We start from the raw sequence: 26,392 nt of genomic DNA on the forward strand, positions 1-26,392 counted from the left end.
ACATGTACATACACCTGTCTGGGGACACACACATGCACATACCACATTCACACACACTCCACCGGTGAGGAGTTGAAGATGCCATCCTGTGGTGAGAGCATTTGCACAGACCCCACCAGTGAGGGGCTGGGGCGTGGCTCAGTGCTAGACTTTTGCTTAGCATATACATAATCCTGTATTCCATCCCTAGAGCCACAAAATCAATCAGTCAATCAGTTATTTAATATCCCAACCAAAAGGCCAGGCCTGCTGACCCCACGGCTCACACAGCCAACTCCAGTGGGCTGAAAGTGAAGAAGGAAGCAGGGATATATTTGGAGACTGCCGTCCATGCCCACTGTCCTCTCTGGACTATCTCTGAGCAGCGCATGTACATATTTCCTACCCAGAACACAGGAGCCCTGACTGGGATCCTGGTGGCATCCAGAAGGCAAGTGGCATTCACCAGTCCCTCTGAGAGGCGACTGACTGGGCAAGGGTCTTCAGAGCCCGCCTCTGAGCCGAACAGCTGAGCCTCACCCCACCCACTGCCCACAGGTGATGACCAACGGCTGGGAGACGGTGGACATGACCCTGCGGCGGAATGGACTGGGGCAGCTGGGTTTCCATGTGAAGTACGATGGGACGGTGGCTGAAGTGGAGGACTACGGGTTTGCCTGGCAGGCTGGCCTCCGGCAAGGCAGCCGACTGGTGGAGATCTGCAAGGTGGCTGTGGTGACACTAAGCCACGACCAGATGATCGACCTGCTGCGTACCTCCGTCACTGTGAAGGTGGTCATCATCCCGCCGTTTGAAGACGGCACTCCCCGGAGGTAAGAGCAGCCTGAGAGGCAGGCGGGGGCCAGGATTGGCGGCCTCCAGATGGCTGCAAAGGGGGCTCCCCATCATAGTCACCAGGACCTCAGCGAAGGAGCCTTGTAAGTCAGTGGTTCTCAACCTTCCTGACACTGCGACCCTTTAATGCAGTTCCTCATGTTGTCATGACCTCCAACCATAATAGTATTTCTGTTGCTCCTTCCTAACTGTTAGTCTACTGCTGTTATGAACCATAATGTAATATCCGTGTTTTCTCATGGTCTTACGCGACCCCTAGGAAACAGGTTCCAGGTGAGAACCGCTTTGATAAGCCCTAGTGACAGTGGGAATGGAGTAATGAAAGTCCCAAGCGCGAATCTCCCCAGCAGCCACGGGGGCATTAGTGCTCACATTTTCTAGATGGCGCACAAAGCGTGAAGGCAGCAGGACACAGGGACATTTATTGGGCTCCCTGGTCTACGCAAGCTCCATTGGCAGTGCTAGGCATAGAACAGTGGGCAGGGCCGAGTAAGCCCTTTCGTGTTCTACAGGGAGAGACAGACCCGGAAGTAGATACACAAGGTCTGGGGGGGTGCGCCTGGAGTCCCAGCACTTGAGTAGAGGCAGGGGGGTGAAGAAAAGTCCAGTCTCAGGGTGGGCATGGGGCATTCAGTGGTTTGATTGACTTTGAGGGCCAGCTCCACAGGAGAGAATCCACTCTGGCATGGAAGACCAGAGGCCCCACTGGTCAGCGCTGCTGTTGTTGTTTGCAAAGTGGGCATGAGGCACCTGTCAACATGTCTTCTTTTTTTTTTTTATTTTTCTGTATTCTTTGTTTACATTCCAAATGATTTTCCCTTTCCCGGTTCCCCCCTCTCCATAAGTCCCATAAGCCTTCTTCCCTCCGCCCGTTCGCCTATCAATCCCCTCCCACTTCTCTGTCCTAGCAGTCCCCTACAATGCTGCACCACGCCTTTCCAGAACCAGGGCCCTCTCCTTCCTTCCTTCTTGGGAATGATTTGATATGTGAGTTGTGTCTTGGCTATTCAGAGCTTCTGGGCTAATATCCACTTATCAGTGACTGCATCCCATGTGTGTTCTTTTGTGAATGAGTTACCTCACTTAGGATGATATAAATAACCCCACTGGTGCCTGTGGGTAGTGGTGCTGTCAGCTTTGGTCGCAGAGCCTCTTTACAGTAGGCAGTGGTGACTGCAGGGAGGCACTAGTGACAGTACAGAGGACGCATGGCCGTTGAATGCTCAGGCATCCTCTCCAAGGCTCAGGGGGTATGGAAGAGGGGCGGACGACTACGGGAGCTGCAGGAGGCTGGAGAGAGTGGTGTGGCATGCGACCTCTGGGGGGGTATTCTGCTGTGTTCCTCCCAGGCACTGCTTGCCTTGCTTGGTGGTTTGAAGTTTTTGGTTTGGTTTGGTTTTTTTCCTTAAGATTGGGTCTCACTATGTAGCCTTGCTGGCCTGGAATTCTGTATAGACCAGCCTGGCCTTAAACTCAGAGTCACCTGCTCCTGTCCCCCTAGTGCTATTTAAAGACATGTGCCACCAGTCCGGCTCAGTTTCCAGCTGTTGCGGCTGTGTGGGCGTGAACAAGTTCCACAGTTCATGAAAGGTCGTACACTGGAGCTCAGGGTATGGCTCCATCAGTAGAGTGCTCGTATAACACGTACAAGGCCCTGGGTTCAATCCCCAGCACAGGATGATCCAGATGTGGTGGTGTGCACCTGCAATCCCAGCACTCAGGAAGCAGAGGCCAGCGGACCCAGAATTCAAGGTCTTGAGCTTAATTGCAGTCATTCTCAATCTCCCACCACAAGCGACGCCGCTCTGGACTGGGTCTCCCCAGCATAGCAACGCCTGCAAAAATAGATCTTTATATTCCCCTGTTGTAAAATATAATGCGGTGGCAGCAGTGTACCGGTGTAAGGGGGTTCCTGGGGGGCCCATGCCTAGGTGCCCCCCCCCCCCAGAAACCAAGACATGCAACAGACCTGCTATAAAGAAGGTTTATTTGGGGGAGAGGAGCCTGAAGTAGTAGTAGAAGCAGACAGATAGCAGCAAAGCTATGGGGGCAGAGAAGGGGACACCGAGACAGACAGGAGGGGGGAGGAGAGAGTGGGGGAGAAGGGCAGGCGCAGTCAAGAACACATGGGAAGAGAGAGAGAGAGAGAGAGAGAGAGAGAGAGAGAGAGAGAGAGAGAGAGAGAGAGAAGGAGGGAGAGGGGGGATAGAACAGGCAGTCCTTTTTATACACTGCTGCACCTAGATCACACCTGGCTGCAGCAGGCGATGACATAAGCCGCACTAGGTCTCTGGGAGGAGCACAGCAGAATCGCCTGTAAGCCAACCCCCCCACCCCCCCACCCCGCCCCCACCCCCACCCCCACCCCACCCCTATAATTTCAGAAGTGTCTCCCTGGTTGCTCTCACTGCTCTGATAGGAACTGCTTAAAGCCTGTGACAATCCTACACTAGTCACTTTGTCTGGGGTGAGAAGCGTTTCTGATTGGTCGGGTGTGGATCACATGTTCTTGCCAGCATCCAGGGTGAGATCTGCCTGGCTCAGAGCACATAGCAATTCTCAGGATATGTGGCCTTCCTCCACCTCTGCCAGCCTGACCCATCTGGTGGCTCTGTCAGAGGGTGGTGTCCCTTCTGTCCCCTACCTGGTGCCTGGGGACTCCTGATCCCCAAAACAGCCATAAGGAACGCTGACCATCAGCTCTACCATACTACTGCAGAAAGGTACCCTGAGCAGGGCCTGGGACAGGAGCATGTCCTCAGGTCCCCAGACATGGCTCTGTAGCAGCCATGCCTGAGTGTCTCAGGCCAAAGGAACATCAGAATGAGATCCTCTGGACCTGCCTCTCAGAGTTTAGCGCGTGTGCTCTAAGAGGTGGATTTTTTTTTTCCTGAGCTCAGCCTTCTGTAAGCTCAGGACCCCTCCCGTGCTGCATGGCACACTGCGGCAGAGGCAGAGAGCTGCCAGCCCAGCTTGGTTCCCCATGCCCCAGGCTGGATCTCTGCACCGTGGCGCGTGTGCCAGCCAGACACCGGCCTGCATCTATTTCCAGGGTTCTGGGTTTCATGTGCTTTTTTTTTTTTTTTTTTTAACTACCTTGCAAAGTAGGTCACCTGCTTCTCTTCTAGCTGCATTTGAGATTCTAGGGAACAAGGCAGAGACTGTCCTTTGATTTTTGAGAGCATTGGCTTTTCCGGCCCAAAGTACTGCTTAGGGTGTCAGGAGAGGCTGGTTTGTTGGAAACACTGGCTGACTAGTGGCCTGGGCCTGAGGAAAGGGAGCGGACAAAGAGAAGCCAGGACCTGGAGGAAGAAGGAGATTTAGGTCTAGCAGTAAGAGCCCTGTGTAAGCTTCAGGCCCTAATTTGAAAGATGCCACTCAGGCTTTAAAATGAATCGCCATAGTTTGGAGCTGGCCCACTATTAACCGGACAGCCAGTCCCGCTCAAGCAGAAGGCGGCCTGTGTACTCGCGGGCCCAGACCTTATAAGTAACAAACTTGTTTTTCCAGGGGGTGGCCAGAGACCTATGACATGAATACTTCAGAACCCAAGACGGAGTCGGAAACCACCACCCCTGGGGGGCGACCCCCCTACCGCAGCAATGCTCCCTGGCAGTGGAGTGGGCCTGCCTCCCACAACTCTCTGCCCGCCACCAAATGGACCACCCCTGCCACGCCGGGCCACGCCCAGTCCCTGAACCGACTCCCGAAGCAGACAACCGTGGTGCCCTTCCGCGAGTCCCAGCCACTGCACAGCAAGAGGTAAGGACCCCCAGGACGCCACTGCTGTCCAGTGTCCCACCTGCCCACAAGCCATCCCTCACCCCAGCCCCCACCCCCCGCCTCTTGCTCTTCCTCCTCCCTCAGTCATTTTCCTTTTTTCTTTCTTTTTTTTTCTTTTGGATTTTTTTTTAAGATTTATTTTATATATGTAAGTACACTGTAGCTGTCTTCAGACACTCCAGAAGAGGGCATTAGATCCCATTATAGATGACTGTGAGCCACCATGTGGTTGCTGGGAATTGAACCCAGGACCTCTGGAAGAGCAGTCAGTGCTCTTAACCACTGAACTATCTCTCCAGCCCTATTTTCTGGATTTTTTGAGACAAAGCTTGTCTGTGTAGCCCTGGCTGTCCTGGAACTCACTCTGCAGACCAGGCTGGCCTCAAACTCAGAGATCCACCTGCCTCTGCCTCCCAAGTGCGGTACACACCTTTAATCCCAGCACTTGGGAGGCAGATGCAGCTGAATCTCTGTAGTAAGAATTTTGGGATTTCAGTCTCTTAAAAAAAAACAAAACACTATTATAAAACTATGTTTTCATTTCATTCCCAGATGTGGGACATGGGGCTGCCTCAGACTGTCCGCAGCAGCTGACTGATTCGCTTCATGCTCTAGCAGGGGTGCGTTTTGCCAGCAGCAGATAGATTCTGCAGTCGTGTGGTGTTTGGAATTCTGGGAGCTTTTCAGGGGTATATAGGCCCCCGAGTGGTTGGTGGTTGGTGGTCACAGTTTGTTAAGTAGTTGTGTGCAAAGAAGAAACAACAAAAAGAAGAAATCAGATATCCTGATGGTGAAGGTCACACTTGACTATAATCAGCAGGAGGTAGTCTAATGACCGCCTCTTCTCTGACCCCCAACTTTATTAAGGGGTCTCTTTCCTTTCTTTGTCATACTTGTTTTCTCTTTTATCTAGTGTGTTAGGGGGGGTTCAAAGGGTGGGAGAAGGGGATGGAAAAGGAGGAAAGAAAGAGGAACCCACAGAGTAACGAAAGCCAAGCTGCAGATCTCAGTGAGTTCGATGCCAGCTTTGTCTAGGTAGTGGGTTCCCGGCCAGCTAGAGCTACATAATGAGACTCAGACTCAAAAAGAAATAAGTAAGGGAGCTGGAAAGATGACTCCGTGCTTAAAAGCACTTGTTCTTGCCAAGACTCTGGGCTCAGTTCCCAGCACCCACATGGCAGCTCACAGCCATTATAACTCCGGTTCCAAGGGATCCGACGCCCTCCGCAGGCATCGGGCACCCATGTGTGTACATATATACACGCAGGCACAATAGTCATACACAAAAGTATAGCTAACATTTTTTTAATTAAAAAATATACATATATTTAAATTTTCCTTAAATGAAGGGGCAGAGGAACAGCTTTATTCCCAGGAAAGAGCAGAGAATTGTCCCCAGGGCCCCTGTCCTGCCTGCAAAGCCAGGTATGGAGCACAGAGGAAGAGGACAGGACTCTCCTGTCTTCCCTCTTCCTTTCATGTAGATCCACAGGGTAGAGAGCCGCCAGAACCTGAGGGGCAATTCTCCTCCTCCTCCTCCTCCTCCTCCTCCTCCTCCTCCTCCTCCTCCTCCTCCTCCTCCTCCTCCAGGATGCCTCCTTACCCTGCCTCTGTCCCCTCTCCTGTCTTTCCAGGCCTGTCAGTTTCCCAGAAACACCGTTTGCAGCATCACCAGCAGGGGCCGACAGAGTCCCTCCCTACAGACAGCCTTCCGGGAGCTTCTCCACCCCGGGCTCTGCCACCTACGCAAGATACAAGCCTTCTCCTGAAAGGTCAGAGTTACCCCTTGCTTTTGAAATGATGTCATCTGGCGATTGCCACTGCAGGTTTTTATTCCTCGAAAAGGCACCTCACTATCTCATCTGCCATGTCGTGGGGTTTATGGGCTCCCTACCCCCAATAAGGTCAGAAAATGACCACCAGGATACTGGCAATGTCTCCTTAAAATTTAGAACAAAGCAACAGAACAACAAAAGACAGAGCTAAGCTGATCTGGCAGAACTTGTCGTTGGCTAGATCTTGTTTCTGTTTGTTTGTTTTTTGTTTTGTTTTGTTTTGTTTTTTTTGCTGTCTGAGCAAAGCCATCCTCTCCCAGCATCCCATTCGTCTGTCTCTAGTTCCCACACATCAAAACCAGGCTATCGGTATTATCCAGGTCACATGGTCTCTCCAGTTCCAGCCCTCCCCTTAGAGCCAGCTCCAGCCTGGCAGCGTGAGCCATCTTCCCTGGGTCTCTACAGCTCACAGCACCTTTGCAACAGACCCAGACTGGACAGATGCCACTCAAAGCCCCATGACTGCGACTCCGGGATTAGGTATCCCAGGTCCTCCTGAGTCCCCGTGTCAGTCGCAGTCCCACCCTGTCCCTGTCCCCCAGGCAGAGCTGTGAGCTTCAGCCTGAATCCCTCCTGCCCCTTTCCCTCCCCTGTGCTCAGTCTGCTCAGCCTCCCAGGCGCTGTGACCCATGCCTCCTCTGGCATGGCTGGCCCCTCAGATCTGCCCCTCGCTCTCCCGGACCAAGGTCCCAGGAACACCGCACGCCAGCCCACCAGCCACCTCCTTTCAGGTTTCTAGGGAGTCTGTTCATGTGCCCCAGCCTTTTCCTCCCTGGAAACCCCTCAGGAGAGGCCAGCCTCCTGACCTGAGCTGTGCTCCTCCTGGAAGCCTGTCCCAGTTGGGAGCGACCAGCTCTGCCCCTCACTCCCTCTGTGGTCCTCACATGACTGGCCACAAGCAACCGCCATTCTCTTAGCCCAGGACACAGAAGGACAGACAGAGGCCAGCCGCAGGGACCTGCCACCTATGGTAGAGAGAAGGCAGCCCCTCGGGCATGGCACATATCCACATGCACACGTGAGGAGGGCGTGAGTCTGCCCCAAGGTTGGCAGCTTGCCGGTCCGTTCCATGTCTCCACCACAGGGTGCTGGGGCTGACAGAAGGCAAATGCTTGGTCTATAAGTGGTGACAGGAAGGAGCAAAACTTGGTTGGAAGCAAAACCACTTGCTTCTAGACCAACAAACCTGAGGTTCTCCCCAAAGTAGGATGATCCCTGTGCACACTCCTGGACCTAACCCTGAGCTTCTGTCCTCGCTGGTAGACAGTGCCCTGAGAGCCCTCCTCTGCCCCTGTTGGATGCTAAGCCTCTTAGAAAGTCAAGGGGGAGAGGAAGCCTCTGCTTGACCTTCCAGAGGCCACTGTGCGGGCCTCCTCAGCACACCGTCCCAAGAGCCTGTGGTGTGTAAAGTACCGAGAGGAACATCTGTCCCACTCAGTTGCCAGGGCTCCTGTTAGTCCCCCATGTCTGTGCTAGAGAAAGATCCCACAAGCCATGTGGCTGAGAAGCACATTAACAGAGAGGGGGACACAGCCCCTCTCGGGAGGACCGTGCGAGGAGGAGGGCATCCGAACCAGGAGACACTGGTGGGAGTTTGTAACAGAGAGGAAGGAGTATGGATGAAAGAGAGGCAAAGAAAGTTCCAGAATGTGTAGCTTGCTGGGATGACAGCTGTCCTCAGTAAGGACCAAGACTGCAAATGGGAGAACTGGCTGGTACCAAGTGTGGCAGTGCTGGGCCTGGTGTAACTGGCCTGCGATCCCAGCCCCGCTCCACTGCAAGGCAGAAAAAGAAAACCTCAGAAGCAAAGGCAGGAGGGTCAAAAGGTCACACACAGCTAACCTGGGATACAGAATAAGGCCAAGGCCAGCCTGGACAACTTAGTGAGACCACATCTCAAAAATAAAACGTAAGGGAGCCGTTAAGGCACTGGCTGCTCTTGCAGAGGACCCAGGCTCAGTTCCCGGCACCCACGGGGCAGCTCGCAAGTGTCTATAGCTCCACTTCCAGGGGATCAGATCCCTCCTCTGCCTCCACAGGCACCAGGCGCATGTATGGTATAAATATATACATGCAGGCAAACACTCACTCATAAAATAAAAGGGTTTTTGTTGTTGTTTTGGTTTGGGTTGGTTTGGGCTTTGGTTTTTGTGAGAAGGTGTAGCTGATTGATAAAGTTGGTTAACCATTTACCCAAATAAAAATACTTGGGGAGTTTCTGGGTTTGGGCCATTATAAATATTCAGGCTGTGAACATGTAACATGCATGTCCTAGCATACACAGTTCTGCATAGCAATAAGTTTCCATTTGCCTGGGACCGGTGCCCAGTACAGTCGCCTGCCATGTGGTAAGTCCGTTTCCCATTCCCGCCCGCGGCATGCGCACTGCAGTCTCTCCACAGCCTCACTGCTGGGTGGCATTGCCACTGGGGGTTTCATTTTCACTGTTTTGATGGGAGCACAGTGCTGTCTCATTGTCGCCGTAATTTGCATCGCTCTGAGGGCCGTCCGTGCTGAGCGTCTCCTGTGCGGATCTGCCAGCTACATATCCTCTCCAGCGAAGTGTCTGTCTTCTGCCCCGTTTCTACTTCACTCAGTGCTCTGCAGTGTTCGAGAGCCCTTTGTATGAGTGGCCTTTAAGTCCTTGATTTTCTTGCCCATCTCCCCTTCATAGTGGAAACTGAGCCAAGACCTCTCTAATGCTACACAAGTGCTCTACCACCAAGCGTGTCACACCCCAGCCCCTCACTGGGGGATTCTAGGCAGGGGCTCTACCACTGAGCCACGCCCCCAGTCCGTCACTGGAGACTCTAGGCAGGGGCTCTACCACTGAGCCACGCCCCCAGCCCCTCACTGGGGGATTCTAGGCAGGGGTCTCCACTGATGAGCTGCATCTCTAACCTTTTTTTTCACTTTTTATTTTATTTTGATACAATATTTTAAGTTGCCTCTCTGTATCCCAGGCAAAGCTTTACATTGAGATCCTCTTGCCTCAGCCTCTCTCTCCCTCCTTCTCTCTCTCTCTCCCTCTCTCTCTCTCCCTCCCTCCCTCCCTCTCTCTCTCTCTCTCTCTCTCTTTCACACACACACACACACACACACACACACAGCCTGTGTGGATGCCACTATACTCAGTGTCCTTGATTGTTCTGAATTTGTTTAGGTGAGAGGTCTAGGTCGGGTCTCCGCCGCTGTTGAAAATGTCGGATTACTCCAGCAAGCTATCGGAAACCCCGCCTTTCTCCGTTGGGCTTGCTAATTAAAGCAAACACGGCCGGACCAGGCACCTCTGATGCATCTTTTCTCCAAGTTCTCTGGTCTGTGCCATCCGTCTTATGCCAGATATAGGCGTCCTCCCAGCAGCTTCATGACATAAATTGATTATCCCCGTTTTGCAGAAATAAAACTAGGGCTGAGCGAAGTTGGCTTGGCTGACTTCTATGTTAGCCTTGGCTAACATGTCTATGCCAGCAAGCAGTCTGGACAGGAGTCAGTCCTCAGACTAGCCGGGGGTGGCCCACATCATCTCCTGCTCTAAGAATCTTGAGTTCTTCCAGATCATCGCCATGTGGGTGGGCCCCTAGAGACACTGCCCACAGTCACACTCAGACCGGCGGGGGCGGGGGCGGGGGCTTGACACTGACCTTGTGGGGAACTGAATCAATGTCTCGATGCTTCTGTGTCCCGCCATGGGTAGAGCAGCTGGCCAGCTGTGAGGGCAACCAGGGAGTTTAAGGTTGGTTGGAGTCAAGGCTGCTTTGGTAAAGCCCCTTAAACCACCGCAAACTGAGCCCTCTGACAAACAGAAGTTAAGAATGGACTCTTAAGCTGGACTGTGGTGGCGGACGCCTTTAATCCCGGCACTGTGGAGGCAGAGGCAGGCGGATCTCTGACTTGGAGGCTAGCCTGGTCTACAGAGTGAGTTCCAAAACAGCCAGGGCTACTCAGAGAAACCCTGTCTCAAAAACAAACAAACAAAAGCACAAAGCATGGATCCTCTGGTGCTGTGTCTTGCTCTTCCTTTGGGAGAACTCTAAGGCCAGGGAGGTCATAGGAAGGAGATAGTCTGTCTTTTCTTGACAGGAACATGAAATTGAGTTTTCAGAAAATCCAGTGTCTGTCAGGAGCTTGAACTTAGCAGCCAGAGCAGATCTTCACAGGCCCAGCTCAGTGTGTCTTCAAGCTGGCAGTGGCTCTAGCGTGTCGAGGGTCTCAGCCCACCTCTCCTTCCTGCTGTCCTCTCCTCAGAGGCAAGGGGTATCATCATTGGCCACAGAGCCTCAGCACTCCCTCAGCACTGTCTCGGTTTGGGTTTCCATTGCTGTAAAAAGACACCATGACTAAAGGACAACATTTAATCGGGGCTGGCTTACTGGTTCTGAGGGTCAGTCCATTATCGTGGTAGGAAGCATGGCTGTGTCTGGGCACACATGGAGCTGGAGGACCTGAAAATTCTACATCTTTACCCAAAGGAATCAGGAAAAGACTTGATTTGCACATGGCTAGGAGGAGGGTCTCAAAACCCAGCCCACAGTGACACGCCTCCTTCAGCAAGGCCACTCCCTATGGGCCAAGCATATTCAAACCACCCCAGCATCCAAGACCGTGTCATCAGGTCACTTGGCCAGGGACACCAAAAATAAACTCAAAAGCCATAGAAATGTGTTCTGTCTAGCAGAGGCAACACAGGAAGACTAGGCTCAGGGAGCACCCCTCAAGTGCTCCAGCATCGCTCTCATCACATCTGCAGTCCCCTCAGCTGTGGCCTCAGCTTTAGGCTGATGACAAGAAGGCAGGAGCTGTTTTTATGGTGTCCTATCCAACACCAGGCCATGCCAGACCCAGAGGGCATGAGAGGTCGTCTCTATTAGTGCTTTTCCGTAACTGTGACATGGCAACATTGCCAAGGCAACTTATAGAAGAAGGACTGTTTGACTTATGATTCCAGAGGGCTAGAGGCCATGGCGGTGCAGCAGACACAGCAAGTGGCAGACACGGTAGCTAGAACAGAAGATTAAGGCGCTCATCTTGAACAAGCACAGAGAGAACGAGCAAACCCAGCACAGCTCTAGCCTTTACACTCTCAAGCCCATCTCTGGTGACACACTTCCCCAACAAGGCCACACTTCCTAAGCCTACTGAAACAGCAACACCAGCGGAGACCAAGTATTCAGATGTCCAAGACTACGTGGGACATCTCAATCAAACCACCACACTGTCTTTTTAAAAAGTGTGCCTGCGCATGTGCATCTGTGCGTGCATGTGTGCATGCTTCATGGCACATATGTGGAGATCAGAGGGCAGCTTGCAGGATTTGACTCTCTCCTCCTGCCATGTAGATCCCAGAGAGTGGACTCAGGTCATCAAACATGGCAGCAAATGCTACTACCCATAGAGGCCATCTTTTCTTGCCTTTCTTAGGAGCAAGGAGATGGACACGTTTACCAGAAGCCACAGGGGTCTGGCCCTCCCACTTAGTCAGATTATGCTGGAAAATCTGAAACTTACATTAACAAAGATGTACTTGGGGTCTGAGGGTGTATAGTTCATTGGCAGAGCGTGTCCCCAAAAGTAAGAATCGCAGTTCAATCCTAGCACCAAAGCCTAGAAGAAAACAAAGAGGGCTGGAGCTGGAGCTCAGCTGACAGAACACTTGCCTAGCCTGATGGAGCCCAGATTCCATGCTAACCTGAGCTACATGAAACCCTGTCCCCACCCCCCAACCTGCATCAAGCCAATCACAGGGCCCAGGAAACCTGGTCCATGATATGGTGGGAGTAGAAAGTCACAAATATTTTATAATTTTAAAGGCAGCATTCAGCCATAATTGTAACATATACCTATCCCTGACCCAACCCCAGATAGACCGGAAAGGCCATACTATGGCCTTGACCAGAGATAGATGGCCATGGAGAGATGTGGAGTGTTCGCCACTCTAGAGGCGGTGGGGCCTAGGAGAATGGCGCTGGTGAGTGAGGTGAACTAAAGTTTCTTGCCATCGTCAACTTTATTCAGAGCACCAGACATTTTGGACTGTGAAGGTTAAGAAGAATTACGTGGTAAAGTGTACAGTCACAGGATAAGAGATATCATATGGCAAAAACATGTTTTTCCATAGAGGCATGTATACAAATGACAATAGCCAGTTGTAATGAACAATCTGCAGTAAACTCACCCTATCTGTTACACCCACAAAGGCTTGAGAGCACATTCAAAGAACAGTTCTGTGTTTTTGAAGACATGAAGTCATAAGACTCCTGTCTTAGTTTCTTGGAGTTTTCTCACAAGTGTTCAGGTTTCCCCACACACAGCTCCATTCTTGGACCGTGTTCTGACAGAGGGGACTTGCTTTTGTGTCACCGTCACCCAAGTGTCTGGCAGAGCCAACTTAGGAGACTCGATCTCTGGTTCCAAGGGCAGTTGAGCTCTAGCTGCTTGGCCTTGCGTGACTGTGGGAGTGTGTGTGTGTGTGTGGAAGATAACCACTCCTATCACAACAGGCTAAGAAGCCAAGGACAGTGCAAGCTGGGGCACCTTCTTCAGGACAGACCTCACTTCTCTGAGCGCCTGTAACCTTCTAGAATAGAAACACCAGCTGAGGATCAGGCTTTTAAAACATGGACTCTGGAAGTGGGGGGGGGGGGGTTTCCAGATTCAAGCCCAAACAAGAGGTATATGGAGGAGCCCCCCACCCCCCAGTGAGAGAACCTCTGGCCCTCCACCACGACCTCCCTTGAATTCCGGCCCTTGCCTGTGGTATGCGATGCTGTCTGGGGGCATCTCTGCTGTCTCTCCACTCCCCAACCTTGACCATGATTGTCAAACACAAAGACCACAACTCAGCCCAGTATGTCTCATGGTACTCACTGTAATCTTAGTGTCAGGGAAGGTGGGAGGCAGGAGGAGTGGGTGTTCAAGGTAATCTTTTGCTACATAACCAGTTCCCAGCCAGTGTGGGCTACACGAGATGCGGAGGCAGCGAGACCTCTAGGTGGGTAAGGCACCTGCTGCCAATGCTGGACAACCTGAATTCAGTCCCTAGAACCCATGTTAGAAGGAGAGAACAGATTCCTGCAGGTGTCCTCTGACCTCTGCATATGTGGTACAGGCACGTGTGCACACACATACATAAATGTGGCAAAAATAGTTTTAAAAGAACGAATTGTTGGCCAGGCAATGGTGGAACATGCCTTTTATCCCAGCACTTGGGAGGCAGAGGCAGGTGGATTTCTGAGTTCGAGGCCAGCCTGGTCTACAGAGTGAGTTCCAGGACAGCCAGGGCTACACAGAGAAACACTGTCTCAAAAAAACCAAAAAAATTAAAATAGGAAAAAAAAAAAAAAAGAATGAATTGTTAACCTAGAAACAACAACAACAAAAATAAAAACAATGATAATTCAGTCGAAGCTCTTCCCCAACTGAAGGCCGGGGTTTGAGCCCAGATCTGTGTTGTTCTTGCCTGCTGTGGCATCTTCCTCCAACCGCAGAGGCCAAACATCTCAGCGCCCTGTGTGTCACTTCCTAACAGCTAGGGAAACTGAGGCCCTGGCCTAGGAACTAATTATAACTGACTAGGCAAGAGACCACAGTGAGGTATGAAACCCGTACTCTCCAGCCTGGGCCTGCTGTACCCACCAAATGCTGCCTGATTTGCCTATCTACCTCAGAGAGAAGGGAGCCTGCAGTGCGGCCAGGGCGGAGCACCCCAGAAGGCTAGGTAACCCCCTTCTGCAGCCAAGAGGCAGAACCCTGAGCAAGCAGGGCAGTCGCCCAAATGGCTGTGCACCCTCCCTCCTTGAGGAGCCTGCTCTGCTCTGCCCTGCGCTCCCTGTTGCCACCACCTCCCTGGCAGACATCCCGGGCGGGCGGGCGGGCGGGCTGGCGGGCGGGCGAGCCTCCGTGCCGAGCTTCAGTTAATAGCAGATGGCCTCACCAGCGGCTCCTTGCCCCCGTGCACAGCAGAGCCTCCTGGATGTTAAAAAGCCACTGGCAAGCAGGTCATGGGCTCATGTGGCGCTGACCCTCTGGGGCCTTCACCTTTGTCTCCTCTCTTCCCTACAGGTACGCAGCTGCCCCACACCCTCTACTGTCATTTGACCCTCACTTCATCCACGATGGGATGTCCAGCGGTGACTCCTCGTCAGGTGGCCTGACCAGCCAGGAGAGCACCATGGAACGCCCAAAACCAGGTAAGCCGGTCCAGGCCCCAAGCCCCCTGCCGCGTCCCAAGGAGTTCTCCCTGAGATGTCACAGGTGACCTCCCTTCTCGGCTGCATGTGGACCGTGTAGACTGTAATAAAATCACGCCAGGTCGCCTTTGCTCATGTGCTTCTAGATTCTGTGACTTAATGTCATAGTAGTGCCAGGCAGCCACATGACTGAATGTAGTGTGGGATTTCTGTATTTGATATTCCATCATCTGGTACTTGAGAGATGCTGAGGGGACCAGTTTGAGGCTGCTTGGTAGCATCTTCCTCTGTCTCTATGAGCATGTATTCCTAGGTGTAAAACAGCTGGATTGTGTCTTTGACTTTATAAGAAACTGCTCCAGACTATACCCCAACTCTGTGGCAGTGTATCCTTAACAGTCTTTCTGTTCGCGCCTCTAGGGTGGATGTGTAGTGCCGTCACAGCGTCGTTTTCTTTGTATCTTTGTTTTAATTTAATCCTATTGAACTTATGTATTCATTCATTTATTTAGAAAGATGCATGTTATGTTATGTAGGCCAGGCTGGCCTCACACTATGTAGCTAAAGATAGCCTAGTATTTCTAATCCTCCTTGTCCGTACCTCATAAGTGCTGGGATTACAGGCATGTATGATCACACCATCCAGTTTAATTTCCATTTTTCTGACTGATGGGATTGAACATCTCACACACACACAATTATGAATTCTGTACCACTTGAATGAATACTTAAATCTCTTGTAGCAACCTCGTAACCCCCTTGAAGCCTAAGGACCTCTGATGGGCAACAGTCAGGCAGGTTCCAAAGGCAGATGGCTGTTGAAATGTTAAAAAGGAGAGGCGGAGAGGCAGACTTGCCTCTGGGAGGTGTCGGGCTCCCAGGCAGCCTCCCGGGAAGGGTGTCCTCAGCTTCGTGCCCGGGATCAGCAGAAGGGAGGACTCGGTGTAGTGCGTGGGTGTCCTGAGGCATACAGTGGCTCGGCCCAGGCAGGCTGTTAGCTTGTCTTTGCTGTCCCTGTCTCTCTGGGCTGCTGCGAGGGCTTATGGCCCCTCCTCAGTGGGCTGCTCCTGCCCGGCGCTGCTCACGGACCTGCGATCTGTTTCCAGGACAGATGGGTATCTTTTTACTTTCCCGTTCCATCCAGAAAAGGAGAGGAATATGTCGCCTGGCTCTTTAACACAGCAAAGTGTAAAATGGGGAGACTTTTCCAGCATTCAGCAGAGGCCCCAGGGGGGCACATCAGACCCCGATGTTCTCCCTTCTGTCCCCTAGAGTCTCAGCCTCCTCTTCCTTCCCTGGGACCTTAGTTTAAGGTGACTTAACACCTTCCCTGACATACAACGTGTGCATACACACATAAGCCAGGAAGATCTGTGCTGAGAAATCATCAAGAAGTTTAGAACACGTGGAAGACCCAGAAAAGGGAAAGTTCTAGAAGAGTACTGGGCTAGCAAGGAGCCAATGCAGCAGCGCACACAGGTCCTTGCCGGCCTCCCTGCAGAGAGTCATGGCATCAGCGGCCCAGTTTTCTATAATCACCCCAAGCCTGGCATTGTGTGAGGTGTCCCACTGTCCCTTCTGCTGAATCACAGCTATGACTGCCTGGTACAAGAATGAGGCGGGCGAGGCAGGAAGGGTTGTCACCTGCCCGAGGCGGCGGCTGCTGCTGGTGAGTGTTGGGTCACCCCATCATCCACAGGGTGTGACCACAGCCACTTGCTTCCGGTACCACAGAGCACTCAGTTAGCAATGTGTCTCCCTCCTAGACCCAGGCCCATCTTCCTTAGCAGGAACACGAGTCTGAGGTACCTAGGCTGCCTTCAAGGGCTTCATCTGCTGGTTCTAAGCCTGTGATCCCACAGGCCTGGCAGTAAGTTCCGGGTCAGACACGGGTCCTCTAAAGTGATCCAAACCCTTGGCAAAATCCTAAGTATCTCCCCTTCAAGGAAGGTTGGAGGTCTGAGCCACGCCTACCAGGCCCAGGGGCTGCCCATCCTGAGGACACTGTCCAGGCCCTGTGGCCACTGTTGGTTGTTGCTGACAGGCCCAGAATGGTGGGGGACATGGTGTCAGAGACTCTGAACCCCACTTCCTGCTTGGCAGTTTCTGTCTGCATAACCTCGAGCCAGCTACATAATCCCTCTGAGCGTTGATGGTACCCTTGTACTCACAGTGGTTCTAATATCTACTTCAGTAGTGCTGGTCCTGTCCAGCAAACTGACCCATGCAGCCGGGCGTGGTGGCGCATGTCTAGAGTCTCAGCATAGGAAAGACTGAAATAGAAGAGTCAAAATGTGTCCCGGGCCAGCCTGGACGCTATAGTGAGACATTATCTCAGAAATAAAGATGCCACTTGTCACCAAGCCTGAGGACCTTGATTCAGTCCCTAGGGACGTGGACATACATACACACACACACACAAACAAGTGATGTAATAAAAATTTTAATAAATAAATACAAGGCTAGGGAGTTGACTCCGAATAAGAACAGTTGCCACACAAACCTGATAGCTGTATTAAATCTGTAGAACCCATGCAAAAGCCCAGATGTGGTGGTGCACATCTGTAATTCAAATGTGGTTGTACGCCAGGCGGTGGTGGCGCACGCCTTTAATCCCAGCACTTGGGAGGCAGAGACTGGCAGATCTCTGAGTTCGAGGCCAGCCTGGTCTACAGAGTAAGTTCCAGGACAGCCAGGGCTACACAGAGAAACCCTGTCTCAGGGACAAAGAAGCAAGAGACATCCACATCAGTATGGCGGAAGGAGAGAACCAGCTCCGAGAAGCTGCCCTTGATTCTACACATACGCCGTGGCACTCAGGCACCCACACTCGCACATGCAGAGATGACATAAATATGTTAAATAGCATTTTAAGACCTTCCGGTCCATCAGGTGAGAGTCAGGTCTCTTCAAGCAGGAAGTGATGTACACGGCCGCAGCTGTCCAGTACGTGGCAGGCGAGCTCAGCCTCCTCTGGGGACAGTGATGGAAGGACATCTGCTTTCCAAGTTAACTACAGGAAACTCAAAGACTGCTTCCTGGCACCTAGCGCGTGCCCATCAGACACCCTGTTACTGAGTGCTGGTACAGACATGCTTCGATAGAGCCTGAAGAGCAGGCAGGTTAGCCCGAGCAGGTCCATGCAGCCATAGTGTGGAGCAGATTACCAGGCCCTGGCCCGCGTCACCCTAACCACCCGTGTGTCTCCTCTTTTCCTGCAGAGCCTCTGTGGCACGTGCCAGCCCAGGCCAGGCTCTCCGCCATGACTGGAAGCATTGGCAGCAAGCATCCCTCCAGGCAGGACACAGCTGGCAAAGATTCTCCCAACAGGCATTCCAAAGTGAGTCGCTGCCAGGCCCCGCCCCACCCTGCCCCACCTTGTCCAGGGAGGGAGGCCAGCCTGCGATGGCTGGGTGCTGGCTGGTGGCTTTCCTGAGCACATGGCTATAGAAGGCTGGGCAGCTTTCCCTGGGTGTGGCCTCCGGAGCGACCTCACCCTGCAGCCTCATCCTCAGCCATAGCCTCGATCCCTAGCTCCAACCCTCAGCCCAATAACCTTTGACAAAGCCTTTCCTTCCTCCCTGCACCACAGAGTTTCTGGTAGGCAAGTGCTTGCAGCCCCTGCATTTCAGAGACCTTCAGCCATAGAAGGCCAGTCTCTCCTCAGAAGGATGCAGTGTGGCACAGGGTGGGTCAGGGACTCAGGTTCCCTGCTGTCACTTGCTGTCCCTCAAGGCCTCCAAGCCCCCTCCTGGGTCCCTCACTAGGACCTACCTTGATGCAGCCAGTGGTAGGGTAGAAGGGAGTGGGGTCAAGGGGGAGATTTTCAGCCCAGGCCAGAGGTGGCATGAGTCACTTCCACATACATCGCCATGGCTAGGGCTCCATCCCTGCAAAGAAGGCTGGGAAATGGAGTCCTGTATGTCTGGCTTGGTCTCGGCAGCCTCGTTTCTCAGGCTGAGCACATACAGATGAAGCGGACAGAGGAGCCCTGTCCTCAGGAAGCTGACATCCCTAAGTGGGCAGAAGCATAATGACTCGTTATAAGCAAGCCTAGTGCGGCCTTAGGTGACGCTCGCCTCAGCCCTGGGAGGAGTGTCTTCGCCAGCGTCACTTCTGCTGTGCTGAAGCAAGACCAGGACCAAAGCAGCTCAGGGAGGAAGGGCTCACATGAGCTTACACTTCACAGCACTGCTCGTCATCACAGGAAGTCAGGGCAGGACTCAAGCAGGGCAGGGCCCTGCAGGCAGGAGCGATGCGCAGGCCATGGAGGGGTGCTGCTTACTGGCTTGCTCCTCGGGGCTTGCTCAGCCTGCTTTCTTAGAGAACCCAGGACCACCAGCCCCGGGATGGGCCCATCTACAGGGCTGGGCCCTCCCCATCAGTCACTAATTAAGAAGATGTCGTACAGGCTTGCCCCCCAGCCTGGTCTCACAGAGGCATTTTTCTGAATTGAGGTTCCCTCCATACTAATGACTCCAGCCTGTGTCAAGTTGAGGTAAAACTAGCCAGGGCAGAAGTGACTTTGGATGATGTCAGGACAGAACCATAGAAAGAGCTGAGAGAAAAGTGTCACAGACAGGGAGCAACCCGTGCGAAGGCCTGGAGGCCCGCTCCTGCCACATCCGGAGAGCACAGGAGACACGTGTGGCCGGAGCAGTGGTCTAGAGAAACAGGCGACATTAGACACCATAGCGTGAGCCAGACACTGAGGCCCACGACCCGTGGTAAGGACTCTGACCTGTGCCCTGACTGTGCCGCAGCAGAGTTTCAAGCAAGTGAGGGGGACGTGATTCCATACAGATGCCCACAACTGTCCTCTCACCACAGACTGGGAACAAATCTGGATAGGGAGCTGGAGAGGAAGGAGCAGCAGCGGCCCCGTGGGCGAGGGGCAGGCAGGGGGCGGTGACAGAGAACAGAGGAGGATGCCAACGGGACAGTTCCTGCGTGTGTCTGCAAGATACGGGCAGCAGGTTTGCAGAGCTGGCACTGAAAAGATTCAAGGAAGGAAAGAGAAGGCTGGTGTTAGAAGGGGGCCCAGACCAGACCTCCATTTGAAAAACATTCAGTTTGAGATATGTCAGTCCACGCACCAAACGAGTCACGACTTCTACTTACACGCCCATTTTACAGATGTATAGACTGAGGCTAGGGAGGAGCCAGAATGTGGATCTGTCTGGCTCCAGGGCACAGTGTAGACGGGCTGACACGCCTGCCTTGCCTTCCAGGGCGAACCTCAGTACTCCAGCCATTCCAGCAGCAACACCCTCTCCAGCAATGCCTCCAGCAGCCACAGTGATGACAGATGGTTCGACCCCCTGGACCCGCTGGAGCCAGAGCAGGACCCGTTCTCCAAGGGAGGCTCTAGTGACAGCGGCATCGATACCACACTCTACACCTCCAGCCCCAGCTGCATGTCCCTAGCCAAAGCGCCGAGGCCCACCAAGCCGCACAAGCCTCCCGGAAGTATAGGTCTTTGTGGCGGGGGCCGAGAGTCGGCCGGAAGACCCCACCCTGCGGACAGACGGCGGGAAGTGTCCCCGGCGCCTGTGGTGGCCGGCCAGAACAAGGGCTACCGGCCGAAGCTGTACTCCTCAGGCTCCTGCACCCCTCCAGGCCTGGTGGGGGGCAGCCGAGACCCACCAAGGCAACCCAGGTGAGAACCCGCGACCCTAATGCGAGATCCTCCCCCAAAGGCACTTGCTGATAACTGGGCTCACAGAGTCAGGTTGGCACATGCCGCATACCCACCCGGCAGCCTCCAGACCAGAGAGCAGCCCTAACTGTCGTCCTCATCTCTCAGCTTCTCTCTGGCCTCTGGCTTCTCCTCTCCCTGCTATCTGTGGCGGATGGTTTTAGCTCTGTGAAGAGTTTCAGGTCTTATCTTTCACAAGTGTATTCATGCAGGTCGAAAAAGTAGGGCCATGCCAGTCTTCCGACCCGGCGTGCAGAGGGGTAGAGCACGCCGCCGCGTGGCCCCGTGCCTTCGCGGACTGCTGCTCTTACCATGCTGGTGGCTCTCTGGTCTCCAGATAGGGTCAGAGAGCAAAGGGGGGGGGGGGGGTTACAGCTTCTCTGCCACACCCCTCTGTGTGGACAAAGCAAATGCATCCCCAGAGCCGCCCACATTTGGTGGTGTCATGTGAACCCACCCCAACCCCGAGTTCCGCCTCAGCGGGTTGGGTGGGGTGTAAGAATATGCTCTTAGCTGTGGATGGGCGTGGTCGTCTCAGGGCCTCTCTCTGAGAGAGAAGCACCTCAGCTCTGAGTCTGAACCACACACTCAGTGCTCCTGGAAAAGCAATGGACAGTCGCCCCAGAAAGGGAGGCGGAGTGTTCCGTAGACAGGCCAGCCTGGTCCCATCCAGGTGCCCCACTCACACACTCCTAGAGGCCACAGCCTCCTAGAGGCCACAGCCTCCCTGCCCAAATGGCCTGAACCCAGGACCTCCAGAAAAACTCAGGGCCTTCCCAGGATAAAAGCTTCCTGGCATCTTTGCCTGTGAGCCTGTGGGCTCCATAGCTGCCTATAGCCCCATGCCTTTGTTTCTTTTCTTTTTTTAAAAAAAAAACATATTCATTTATTTTGAGACAGGGCCTCACTATGTAGTTCTAACTGGCCTGGAACTCCCCAAGTCGCCTTTGAACTCCCAGTGATCCACCTGCCTCTGCCTTAAGAATGGCAAGATTAAAGGTGTGGGCCACCGTGTCTGCCTTCTTTCTTTTCCTTTTCCTTTTCCTTTTTCTTTTGTTTCTCTTTTTTAATGTGTTATGTATGTCTGTGCACCACACATGTGTCCAGCATCTAAGGACACCAGAAGAGGGCATCAGATCCCTTGGAACTAGAGTTACAGATGATTGTGAGCCACACTGTGGGTTCTCGAAATTGAGCCTGGGCCCTCCAGAAGAGCATCCAGTGACCTTAACCGCTGAGCCATCTCTCCGGCTCTGAGCTCTAGATGGTGTAGTCTTGGGACGGCGCTCTGAGAAGCTCACGTGGGAGAGAGCTGTTTCTACATAGGAATAGCTGGGCTCTAAGCCGTGACGCTTAGCTGCACCCCTTGATCTGCTCCAATTATAAACTGTGGAACATAGCTTCCTCCGTGCTGGAAGGGTTTCATGATTTCCCCCAAGGGTCTCTAACAGATTTGAAAACCATCACGGTTGGGCTGCGGGTATAGGACAGTAGCACAGTGTTTGCCTAATATTTGTGAGGCCCCGAGTTCAAATCCCAGAACCACAAGAAGAAATAGGAGAGCTGGGAGAGAAAGAAAAGAAAACCCAGCAAGCAGGTTGGGAGTGCCTGAGTCCTCAGCTTCCCTCCTCTGAGTAGCTCTTGACACCGGGAGCCCAGGAGAGTTGCCATGGAGACAGAGGAAAAGCCAGCGGGAGGGTGCTATCTTAGGCTACCTTCCTAGACAAGTAGTTCTCAACTTCTGACCTCACTGACTGCTTTGTTCGTTCGTTCATTCATTCATTCATTCATTCATTCAGCATATGTGTCTTAGAGATCTGTGCTGCCCCAGGTAACACTGGCCCACCCCCACAGGTGACAGACAGTCCAGTCACCACTCAGAACAAAGTAGAACTGTCCCCACTGAGCGGTGCCAGGCTGCAGAGGGAGAGAGCACAGCGGGGCATCTCCAGCCTCTTGTGGTCCCTGTCCTTGGGACATTGGTGGGAGCTGGACCTGGTAGCACAGGCCTGTCTTCTCAGCTAATTGAGAGACTGAGGCAGGATGGTCACAAGTTCAAAGCCAGCCTGGTCCACGCAGTGAGACCCTGTATCAGAACAAACACAGCAACAAGCACTTAACGGTGGCTTGGAGCTGGAGCCCCGCTGTCTGGCCGTCCTGGGTTCAACCCCGAGCACCGAAAAGAACATTTTTGTAGGGTTTTGAAATCCGTGATGTAAAGGCAGTAGTGATGCCAGGCATGGATGGTGGGTGAGGCAGGGGGTGGGGACAAATTACCCCATATCTTCGAGAAATATTTGCCAAACCCAGAAGTGGAGGGAGTGGGGGAGCCCCACCACACAAGTGGCCCTGGTGGTTGCTAGCTCTAATTTGCATATAGACAATTGATGCTAATTGCAAGCCTTTCTTATCTACTCATTAAAGCTGCTTCCTGAAGTTTTCTCCTAGGCAACGGGGTTTTAGTGTGGAACAGCGTTTCCCAAAATGGGGTGCCTGAGGTGATCTGGGTGCTGAGAGGAGGAGATGTTGTCTCTTAAATGGATATACGTTTCCTTAGGAGGCAGCAGTGCTTCCAGCCCACCCCCGATCCCACAGACGTTGCCCTGGACCCTATGGACAAGGAGATGAACGGGCTTCTTGCTTTCTCCTTTGTGTGTGTCGTGGGGCAGTGGTTGTGTTGGTGGAGGGGGGGGGAGGGGGGCGCTCTGTTTTTGAGACTGGACCTTACTCTGTAGCCCTGGCTGGCCTATATCTTATGGTAATCCTCCTGCCTCTGCCTCTGAGGTGCTAGAAGTACACCTAGTTGCCACCACAGTGTTAGAAATGAGATGATTTTAAGAGACACAATCAGCCAGTTGTAGTGATACACACCCTACCCGTCATTCCAGCACAGGGGAGGCTGAGACAGCAGCATCTGTGGCCAGGGCATGTCTCTCTCTCTCTCACATACACACGCTACACCACACACACATACACCATGCACCACACACATACGCCATATACCACACACACACTATACACACAGCACCCACACACTATATGCATACACACAATATAACCACACACTCACCACACACACATATATACCACACACATACATACCACACATATCACACGCATACACACCACATACACACATACCACATACACACCACACATACCACACAACGCACACATACCACACACATACACACCACACATACCACACAATGCACACATACCACACACATACACACCACACACACACACATACATACCACATACACATACTACACCCACCACACACACAACACAGCCACACACACATTACCACACACACATACACACCACACAGTGCACACATACCACATACATACACACCACACACACACATACATATCACATACACATACTACACACACCATACACACAACACAACCACACACACTTTACCACACACACCATACAATGCACACACACACACACACACACACCACATCATGTGCGAGTGAAGGTGGTGTTCCAGGCGGCACAGCAAGCTGTCGGTGCCGTCCCACTGCACTCTTCCCTCCCACCCACCCTTCCCTTTCCACGGAGACGTACGTATCCCCCAGCCCTCATCTCAGACCCAGGCACCTCTGCCGTCTGCTGACTACACTGCCCGTGATAGCAGACAGCGCTGAAGCCTTCGCACCTGCTGTTGTGTCCTTGAGAGTAACAGACAGCATGGTACTTGAACCCAGCTACCCCGACCCCGGTGGGGCTCTGATCTGGACAGGCCTGCTGTCACGAGAGTCCCCAGTGCCTTGCCTCCACCTGCCCTGCACTTGCCATTTTTCCATGAACAAGTACGTGTGTGCCAGGCCCAGCGTCGACTGGCCCCGGGAAGACAACAAGCAGGTGGTCGCGAAGCGTGGATGAGCTGCAGTAGTGGCGTCCTCAGAGGAGGCTGGCTCATGTCTTCAGACTGCGCTGTCAGTATGTGGGTGCTCGCGTTGTATTGTGTGTGTGTGTGTGCTATGGACTGTTGCTAGGAATCAAAGCCGGGGCCTTGCCCAGGCCGAGCCCCACAGACCTGGCTGTGGGCATTGAGCTAAAAACAAAACAAATCCAGGCCTGGTGGCACAGGTGCTGCTGGTCCCAGCACTCCAGAGGCTGACGCAGAAGGATCGTCACTTCCGGGCCAGCCTAGGCTACATAGTGAGACTTGTCTCAAATTTGAAGAACACAAGAGAAAGGTGGGGTTGTAGAGAGGTTTCTCAGGAGGAGGAGCCGTAAGTACAAAGGGCTAGGAGCTGGGACAGGGTTGAGCTTGCAGGTCGCAGAGCACAGCCCAAGGGGCCAGTGAGGCCCTCCAGGCGCTCAGTTACCGAGGATCCTAAGGGCAAAGAGAGCCAGGAGCGGTCTCAGCAGGAGGAGACAGGCAGACGCGTGCTGCTTCTGTGTTCCTGTATCCATGGTGTGCCACCCGTGAACACGTCAGAGGGTGGCTGGATGCAGCCTGTCGTGCCTTATACCATTACCTGGCTCACAGCAGTCAAGCTCAGGCCACTGGGCTTTACAGTGCCTTTATCTGCTGAGCGTCTCCCTAGCCCCAGATCTGGGCTTTGACAGTGTTTGGGGTAAGACAAGGAGGCGGAGTCCCAGGAAGCCAGGGAGATGGCCAGGCCTGGAGCACATGCGCAGGGGGTGAGCTCTTGCTGGTTGCTGTGAGGAGCACTGGCCACTCGGGCTCTGGAGGGGGGTGGGGGGAATCTCAAACCAGCCCAGTCCATCTCTGCTCTCCTCAGCAGCGCTGTTCTAGATACCTCCGTGCTCCAGGGAACAGAGTCCAGTCCTCCTTCGCGGGGCTGACATTCTGCTGCAGAGAGGAAACAGATGGACAGACAGACAACAACCAAGTGAGACACAGATGGCAGTCAAGGCTCAGGAGGGAGATAGGCAGGCAGTGTCTTGATTTGTCAGGCAGAACAAGAGCCCTGGTAGCCAGACAGCAAAGGCCACCGCACCTCTCTGGCGTACTCTGGGGATGTGAGGGGCCAGGAGACGGCGGTCGACCCCCAAGGGAAGCCTGACAGGAGCCAAGTAGCGCAGCCGGCAGCCCGCCCGCCCTGGCGGCCTCGGGCTGGGGTTAGCTGCTAGCACTTGACCCTGGAGGGTGTGAGAGCCAGAGAAGGGGGCCGAGCCCCTAATCTGACAGAATATTTTTTAAAAATATCACTCTGGGGGCAGGCTTGTGATCGCACTACCCAGATTGTGAGCTGGAGGCCAGCCTGGGCTAGACGATGAGATCGGTCTTTAATTTTAGAGGGAAGGTGGGGTACGCTAGTCTTCTGTGAAAGAAACGGGCTGTTTAAGGGAAAGCAGGGTAGAGAGCAGAATTTGAAAGCTGCCAGGAAGAGATGAGTCTGGCCACACCCAGAAAAGGCCCCACCCACTTCCCTGGCCCCGGCTCTTTTCTTCAAAGTCCACAGAGCCTGGATCTGCCTGTGCAGGTCCATGACTTCTGCAACTTCACAGATATTAGCCCACCCCACCCCCACCCCAGACGTTCGTCATGGGAGCCCAACGGCCAAGCCCCCTGCCAGGTGCTGGCGCCTGTCATGGGCACCTGATGGCCCAGCAAGCCCAGGCGCGTAACTACCTGGCCCCTAAGCAGTACACATGCCAAAGTTTTTTTGGTTTCCAGAGCAATTTGTCAGTCAGCTAGGGGGAATCTGAGACTCTGTTCCACGTGGAGCTGACGCAGCTGGGCGTTCCCAGCAGGCAGGAAGCACGTGGCTTGGCTTCCCGGGCTGCGCTAGCAGTCTCCGGATCTGTCTGGGGATCCGTCTCGGGCACAGCCCTAAAAGGTAATCCGGGGGTCTCCTGGGGCCTGCCCTGCCCTGTCAGAAGACTGGAACCACACATGATAGATCTGTCAGCAAGAGGGGAAAAACCCAGGCTATTTTCCTAGAACTCAAGGGGTTGAGGGAATGCCCAAGGTATGTGGGCAAAGGGGCAGTTCAAAGGCCCTGGGGTAGAAACATTCCTGGGTATTTGAGGAATAGCATCGTGTGACCGCTAGAAAAGAC

At 53.4% G+C, this 26,392-nt stretch overlaps 1 protein-coding gene across 1 annotated transcript in view; it reads left to right on the plus strand.

Moving 5' to 3' along the window:
• Sipa1l3 (signal induced proliferation associated 1 like 3) overlaps window positions 1-26,392 on the plus strand; it is a 197,181-nt gene that overhangs the window by 148,469 nt on the left and 22,320 nt on the right. Inside the window, 6 exon segments of the mRNA XM_052199676.1 lie at window positions 538-812; window positions 4,345-4,596; window positions 6,252-6,389; window positions 14,514-14,641; window positions 17,863-17,981; window positions 19,873-20,300. Of these exon segments, the coding sequence (XP_052055636.1) occupies window positions 538-812; window positions 4,345-4,596; window positions 6,252-6,389; window positions 14,514-14,641; window positions 17,863-17,981; window positions 19,873-20,300 (1,340 nt within the window).

The sequence above is a fragment of the Apodemus sylvaticus genome, chromosome 1 (genome assembly GCF_947179515.1).
Source record: "Apodemus sylvaticus chromosome 1, mApoSyl1.1, whole genome shotgun sequence".
In the NCBI taxonomy this organism is placed as follows: Eukaryota; Metazoa; Chordata; class Mammalia; order Rodentia; family Muridae; genus Apodemus; species Apodemus sylvaticus.